Source organism: Orycteropus afer, unplaced genomic scaffold (genome assembly GCF_000298275.1).
Source record: "Orycteropus afer afer isolate SDZICR_OR568_19922 unplaced genomic scaffold, OryAfe1.0 scaffold00096, whole genome shotgun sequence".
Taxonomy (NCBI): domain Eukaryota; kingdom Metazoa; phylum Chordata; class Mammalia; order Tubulidentata; family Orycteropodidae; genus Orycteropus; species Orycteropus afer.
In genome coordinates this window covers 1,291,228-1,299,297 of record NW_006921683.1, presented here as the reverse complement: position 1 = coordinate 1,299,297, position 8,070 = coordinate 1,291,228, and the positions used below count along the sequence as shown (strand labels likewise).

At 35.6% G+C, this 8,070-nt stretch overlaps 1 protein-coding gene across 1 annotated transcript in view; it reads right to left on the bottom strand.

The window, feature by feature from the left end:
- RYR2 (ryanodine receptor 2) overlaps positions 1-8,070 on the bottom strand; it is a 1,099,979-nt gene that overhangs the window by 218,779 nt on the left and 873,130 nt on the right. Inside the window, exon 63 of the mRNA XM_007942720.1 lies at positions 3,421-3,470. Within this exon, the coding sequence (XP_007940911.1) occupies positions 3,421-3,470 (50 nt within the window). The remainder of the gene's footprint in view (positions 1-3,420; positions 3,471-8,070) is intronic.

Genomic DNA, 8,070 nt, shown 5'->3' with positions numbered 1-8,070 from the left:
AAAAAAAAAAAAAAAATTAAGCATGAGTTATTCATCAATGTAAGAAAACTTGCAAATGCAAGGTACTTATCTCATTGCTATAATTTTCTGCTTACTCATCTATCTTCTCTATTAAACGATAGGACCCTTGACAATAGGACCTGTTGGTTCATTCATTTATCAGCTATTTGTAAAATATCTACTATGTGCCAGACTCACAGCTAGGTATTGGGGATACAGCAATAAGTAAAATCAGAGAGGGTTCCTGCCTTCAACAGCTGAGAGTTCTATGTGAGAGAGTAATCAAACTATCAATGATATGAAGGAAGGGTACATGGAACCATGAGTATACTATGATAGCAGCATTATAATCAGGGAGGTCAGGAAAGACTTTCCTGAAAATTAATATTTAGGTTGAAATTTGAAAAATGAGTATACCCCATTACAGGTGTGAGGGTTACGGAGGAGACTGTGACATATGGTGCTCTCATCCCAGGCACATACAAAGACTCTGTAATAGAAAGGATATAACACACTCATAAGACTGAGAGGGCAGTTAAGTTGAAGCATAGTGAGTAAAAGAGAATATGCTCTAAATGTGGATGGTGTGGTATATAGAGGATAGACTGGGAAACAGCATGTCACCAAGTTAAGAATTCTGACCTTTATTCTAAAAGAAATGTGAAGTCACTAAATATACAAGGGGTATGATATGAAAGACTGGTGTTTTTGGAGAGAAGATTGGTGTGAAGCACAGAGGAGAGAGGCAAGAGGAATTCAGAGACAATGGGGCATCACAGGTGAAAAGATGCTTGTGACTGGTAGCAGTATAGAGAAAAAGAAATCATGTTTTCTATCCTCACCCTGACAGGCTGCCTTGCACATAGCAGACACACAATAAATGTTTATTGGACAAATGCATAAAAATGAATGCCATTAAGGCATTAGAGTTATTTTCAAGTGTAAAAAATAAAGCCCTAAGACAGCTTAGTATGCACATACCTGTGCCACCATCATCCTTGTCCTTTCAATGTTGTATCAGAGTCTTAGTTACCAGATTCCACTTCCTCTAAAAATGACTGGAAAGTTTATATAGGATGTAAGAGGAGAGCTTGTATATATTTTAACTGCCTTGAAATTATTAAAGAGAATTTCCAGATAGAAAAAGTAGGGGGAAATAATGGGATTAAAAGTTTTATTTCTTTAATCAATAATGGGACTTTGAAAATGGCAAATGGGATCCTTACCATTTGTCAACATGCCTATGTTCTATTTATTCCTAACTGAATTTCCAAAGATATGAGTGGACCCCTCGGAAACCCAAGGAGGGGTCTCTGTGAGTCAGATCTAACTCGACAGCAGTGAGTATGAGTGGACCTGTGTTCAATAACTAGCAAATATTGCAGAATTCAAGCAGAGAAGCCTAAATTTAAACAAGATATAATTCTCTTTTTTATTTTCTTACAGAGTATTTTAACTCCTGTTCTGTGGGGAATACAGCTCATCCTCTTTTTAAAAGCTTGATCTTTTATCATATGAAATAAGATTATTTAATACCGCAAAAAATATATGAGGTATATAAACACAATTTATTGACCTTGATGTATAATCGTTTGGTTGTGTGCTGTGTTTCAATGTATAGGAAACATTTTAAAGTAAAGAAAAAATATAAGCAAATATAGAAGTCCAAGTTTTGGGAATCCTTACTTCATATATCAGAAATATATTTAAACTGCAGACAAAGTGTGGAGCTACAGCTCAGATGTGACTGCCAACTTGGAACATGTATTCCATTTTGCATAAAACCCTGAACACCATTATTACCACCATACAGACTATTTATTTATTTATCTTCTTTCTTTATTTTAATGCTTCTCTCTTGTCTCCAACCCCACCTTCTTCACACATTCCAAGTTGATATGAATCCTTTGCACTTTTAAAGCTGCTTACATTCACAAAACCCAAGTATTTCTTAGCCTCAACTCTCACTTTTGTCTTATTTTATTCTTACGTTGTTGTTGTTAATTGCCTTTGAGTCAATTCCAACTAAGGACAATCAATCCCATGTGTGTCAGAGTAAAATTGCACTCCACAGGGTTTTCATACAGTTAAATACTACTGTAATTCAAGAACCTACAATAAGTAAATAGAAATTGCAGAGCAGAAAAATATCATTATTCTCACTGACAAAAACACATCAAACTGCAGCTGAGAAATGGGCTCCCCCAAAGAGTTCTATATAAGTAGAGTTCTCTCTGCAAAAAAATGGAGAGTATTTGAATTCATTGTTACTAGGAGACAGTTAAACAGCATATAAAAATCCTGTCTGAACAATTTTCATAGACATTTATCTTTGTTGAAGAGAAGTTAAACAAAAGTCAGTCAAGTGGAAATTATTCTGCAGATACTTCTCCACTAATGTTTAAAAAACTGACATGCAAAAAACAAACATATAAAATATAACTTTTAATTACTAAATTTCATCCAATATCAGGTACTGGATGCAATAATAACACTAGACATTAAATACAGCATTCACTAAATATATCCAGAAACTATCATTTCTCCATAAATATAATGTTGTAAAGAGCTTAAAAGTTATTTGCAGATAGGCCTATTCATCAGTTCACTCACTGTGGCTTTTGTAGAAATGACTATTTGTTTCAATCCTTAGATTTTCCTGTAAATGAATTTGAATTTATATCATCTCTATCAACACACTAAATTTTTTGGAAGTGAAATCATCCAACATCATTTAAAAATCCACTGAACAAAGGGCTAAAATTTACATTAGTTCTCTATAGAAGCAGATGCAGGAAAGTGTAAAACCCAAATTCTGCTAGATGTTATCAACTGCTAAAGTCTCACAGAAAAGAAAATGTGTGGAAGGGAGTGACTGCTCTTTGAGTGCTCGGGAATGTGGGCTTCAGCTAAATAATTTATCAGAAACAAAAACTGACTCTGGGGTAAGTGGTGCTACAAAAGTCACTCTTGCCCATCTGTCTCTGCTACGAAGTTCCAATGTCTGGAATGTAGTAGACATGCACATCTATAGTCAAGGACAGCAAAAACATGAGTGCAGTTTAACATTTTTATTTACAACAGTTCATCATTTAATCTATCAGAGACAACCCAACACAAAGAGAAGGGCCCAATTTTGCTTTACCCCTCTAAATAAAACATGGCTACCATTGTCATTCACTTGTTTAATAACACAATGTTGTGAATTTCAATTGTTCTTGAGAGTAATTTAAAATGATTACCGTTCTTAATTGCACCAGAGATAAACAACCTAGAGGGCCTTATCTTGGCCTATGACAATCATGCATGCAGCCGTGCAACCATGCATTCATGCAACATAGCCACACACAAAACAGTGCAAAAAATGGCAAAGAAAACCAGGTGAAGGCCATGCTAGTATTTTTTCAAGGGTCTCCTTACCAAATAGTGAAATCCTATGCCTGACAAGAACTCCAAGTTTGCAGAATAGGCTGAAGACAAAGAAAAACAAAAGAGAAAAGGGAAGGGGAGGGAGAAGGGAAGGTAGAAAAGACAGGGAAAAAATTAAAAAAAGAAAAAGAAGAAAAAAGAAAAATAAACAGCTGATATATGAGCCAGAAAAAAAGCAACATGATGTCACGCAGAAAGAATCAATTCTCTGAGCAGAATGTGGAGTAAGGGTACTAAAGAAAGAGTCTTTGAGTGCATATCTTTAACAAACATGGTTAAAAAAAGCACATATTATAAGTAAAGAAACCAAAAAAAAAAAATTAAAAGCAAAGCTAATTAATATAAAAGCAATCTATATGAACTCCACAAGAAAACAACTACTGGGAAACCACAAGGAAAAAATTAATTTTATCTTCCCAGATGTACAACTGAGACGCTAGGTTTTTTTTTTTTTTTTTTTTTTAATTATTATTATGGACATTATTTAACAAGAAATATATAATGTTTTAATTAATAATTGTTACTTTACATTTAGTATATTGTATTGGTTGAAGTTTTCTTTGCAACCTTGATCGCAACCTTACACACAATCAAAAATACCCACTGAACCAATGAATTTAATAACAGTGAAGTAGAAATAGATTTTGAACTGATAATAGCTCAAAGGGAAAGTTTACAAATGTGACTACATAAAGGACTTTTAATGCTAATGAGTGAGTGGAACATATTTCTGATCTTCCCTAGAGCAAGCACCTGGGTCTGTGTACCTTTGGTGGCATCTAGCAATGAATGCTACTGAATATGGTTGCCTTTATCCAACATTCAGCATGTCAGCACTGATACTCACTAATTCTCAGCTTAGAATTCAGAGCCTTAGAGGTATCTGCTATTGTTCTGTCTTTTCACTAAGTTTCAGTCCCACATGTTCCTTGCAGGTCTCTTTTTTAGGAACACTCATTATTCATTTCCTTTTTACAACACCTTCTATCTCAGGACTCTGCTTAGGAGGCATTTGTTCTAAGAAACCTCATCTAATTATCTAGTGCCCCTTCACCAGTCTTATCGTGAGCTAAAAGAGTCCCTCCTCACGGCCCTCAGCTTGCAGTTCATATCTCTATAATGGCACTTAACTCCCCCTCCCCCATGTTACAACTGACATTACCTTCACATCTATCCACACCAACAAGATCTCATAGCCAGCACCTTCCAAGTCCTTGCATTGGCAATCTATTTGTAGAACACTAAACACACTCAGCTTGATTTTGCCAATAATGATAACAGCTGTGTCCTCATTGCCCTACCCTATCTGACTAAGCTTGCTCATGACCAACAGAGCTTAAACACACAGCTCACCAGGGTTGGAGACATAGACTATGTGAGGGCAAGTGATCCACTGCAAGGTGGGAGGAAAGGAGATGGAAAAGGTTGTCTTGTGATATTTACCTCTTTTAAAGCAAGTTCTAGCTATCATACCCCACTTTAGTAAGAATGTGGAATAATTTACTGCTGAAAATTAACGAGATAGGCCTTTATGTAGCTTTTCCAGGAATATGTTTTTCCACAAATGTCCAAGTGAATTTGAGATATTGTCAAATCTCTTATCACAGCTAATATATTTTAAAACAATGATCTACTCAAGTAGCTTTTTGACATAAAATTAGACACTAGTTGCTTGAATTGTATTTTCTCTCACTGTGTTCTACTTAAAACCAAACCAAACAAAAAAATGATAGCAACTATGTTGAAGTGGCCTCATCTACTGAGTCTTATGGCTGACAGCTGCTGTGCGAGCCAGGATCTGTCTCCTAAACCAAATGATTACATCTTAAATTGTTATACTTCAGATGTCTCCATCCCAATTGTTTAAATGGTATTTATTATGTTTCTGACAGTCTCTAATACTCAGGGAAAAGACCCTTACGTATTTTTGACAATGTTGAATTTATAATGCTAGGGTTATGTTTTAATCCATTTACTCCAGACCTAGGATGTTCTGCTATAAAGAAGAACAGAATTGCCCTGTATCCTATCCTCTCATATCATATCACACTTAATGCCTGAGTATTTGTCAGGGAAAAAATGACTTTACAACCTCAGCTGCTTCCTAACCAACTCAGTAACATAAGTGTCATACAGAGACATAGAAGGAAGTACATATATAGAAGGTTAGGCCTGCAAAAAAGACAAATTTATCTCTTCCCCCTCCTGTGTCATCCACTTTCTGGGCACAGTTTCTGTAGAAACTGTATGGTTTGACATGAAGCTTTGGTCTCTAATTTCTCTAAAAATAGTTTCCTTAATACTGTCTTAAACTTATTCACTAATAAACTTAATGAATTAATAAAATAAAATCAATAAACTTTCTCTGCTTCTTTCATTACCAACACTTTTAAGAATATGTAACACATCTACACTTTGGCACTTACTCATTGTTCTATTCAAACACTCTTTTGAAATCTACCAATGATGCTTAATCAGCAAATCTAAGAACCTCTTTTTCAGTCTACTTCTTGGAAAGCACTCTGCAGTACTTGATATTGCTGAATACTTAAAACTTTGAAACTCTGTACCACCCTTTGTTGTTGTTGTTGTGTGCCATCGAGTCAGACCTGACTCATAGCGACCCCTCCTTGGGTTTCCGAGGCGGTATCACTATGGAAGTAGATTGCCCCATCTTCCTTCCGAGGAGTGGCTGGTGGATTTGAACCGCCAGCCATCTGGTTAGCAGTCAAGTGCCTTAGGCACTACGCTACCAGAGCTCCCTGCACCACCCTTAGACTCTGTTGTATAGTAATATTTTCCCCTTAAACTCCAGTTAATCATTCTCCATGTTCTTCAAAGATCCACTTCTGAAAACCCTCCAAATGTAAAATACTCCAAGTTTTGGTAATCAGATCTTTTTGCTTCTCTTTTCATTCTCCTTCAGCTGCGTCTATTTTCAAAACTTTGAGTCTTACACATGCATGGACAATCCCCAAATATGTCATTTCTTGCTCTGCTTTCTCCACTGCCACCAAAGCCATATTCCCAACTCTCTGATGGAGACCTACCAGTACTTATTCAATAGATACCTAAGTAATTTTACCAGCTCGTCTACAAATGCAATGAAAATTCTTGTTTTCATTAGTGGTACCAACATTGTTCCAAGGACCCAGTGATGCTTCAAACTTCAGTATCGCATAGGACTCCTTTCTACTTGCCACACTTGCTTACTGCCAAGTCATGCCAATTTTCTCTCTTCAATGTCCCTCACATCCAGCTCCTCTCTACATTTAAATCTCCTCTATATTTCCAACACATCATATATGTCTCCATCTTACATCCATCATCATTTGTGATATACTTAGCTCTGTATGTATCTGTCTATTCTTCTAAGTTCACTGAAGTTCAGAAATGTGATGTATATGTGCCTATGTGTTTATCCTCAGAACATAGAACAGCATCTTGTATAAAACAGATGCTCAAAATATTTGCTGAAGAAACCAGTGAGTGGTAACTCTTTTTTGAGGTAGTGTTACTGTTGCCATAGCCTGGACTGCAGGGATAGCCTCTCCTTGTCACAACTCTCCTACTCTTATAAATCTCCTATTTCTGTGCTCAGAATGTTCTCCCAAAGGACAATTCTGATCATTCTGTTACTTAAAATGCTTCAATGGCTTCAAAAAAGCAAGCAAGAAAAGAAGGGATAAAGGTAGAGATAGTAGGAAGGAAGGAGGGAGTAAGGAAAAATAGGAATGAAGGAAATAAAAATCATAAAGAAAAACAAAAGCCTTATTCTGCCAGTTTATGCTAAATTATCAGTTTTGACACATTATAATACCCTTCTTCAATCTCTAGATCTTCTACACCTACCCAATATAGTCTTACTTTATTTTGAATTCCACAGCTCCTCTTGGCTCTCTTCTCCTACTGGAGCTAGAATCAGGTTGATATACTTAGCTACTGTCATGTACACTCCTGGAGTGCAGAGACAAAATCTTACTCTTCATTGCCAACATAATACATACTTTATACACAGAAAACAATACATAATGTCTAGTGCCAGAAAGTAAACATCTAAACATCTAATGGGAACAGCCAGTTTTTAGTTGTGGAGAAGTTAACTTAGACCCACACAACTACTGGAACTCATAATTGTTAAAATAGTTCAAACTGTTCATTGTAAATTGAAACTACCATTGCAGCATTTTTCAAGTATCTGCAGGTATTTCTTATGTATTCTTTGTAGTAGGGCCAATTTTATTTTATCCAAAAACAGTATAGTATCTCAGACTCACTGACATTGTAATATTTAACTGAAATGGTAAGGAATCAAGCATTTATAAACTTTCATTTTATTTATAAATGTCTGAATATATATTTTCTATACACCCACAACATACACACAAACACACACATATATATGTATTTCAGTGATTCTGTTGTAATATTTCAAAGAAATAATTTTGTTGTGGTGTTTTTTGTTATATTAAAGCATAGTTTTTTATGATTATATAAAACTTTTTCATTTAAAAATCTTGCAAAATACAGTAAAAAATAAGAGAAAAGGGAGGCGGGGCAAGATGGTGGACTAGGCAGAAGGATTGCACAGACCCTCTTCAACAAAGAAAAGGGAAACCAATTAACACAGACACAGAAGAT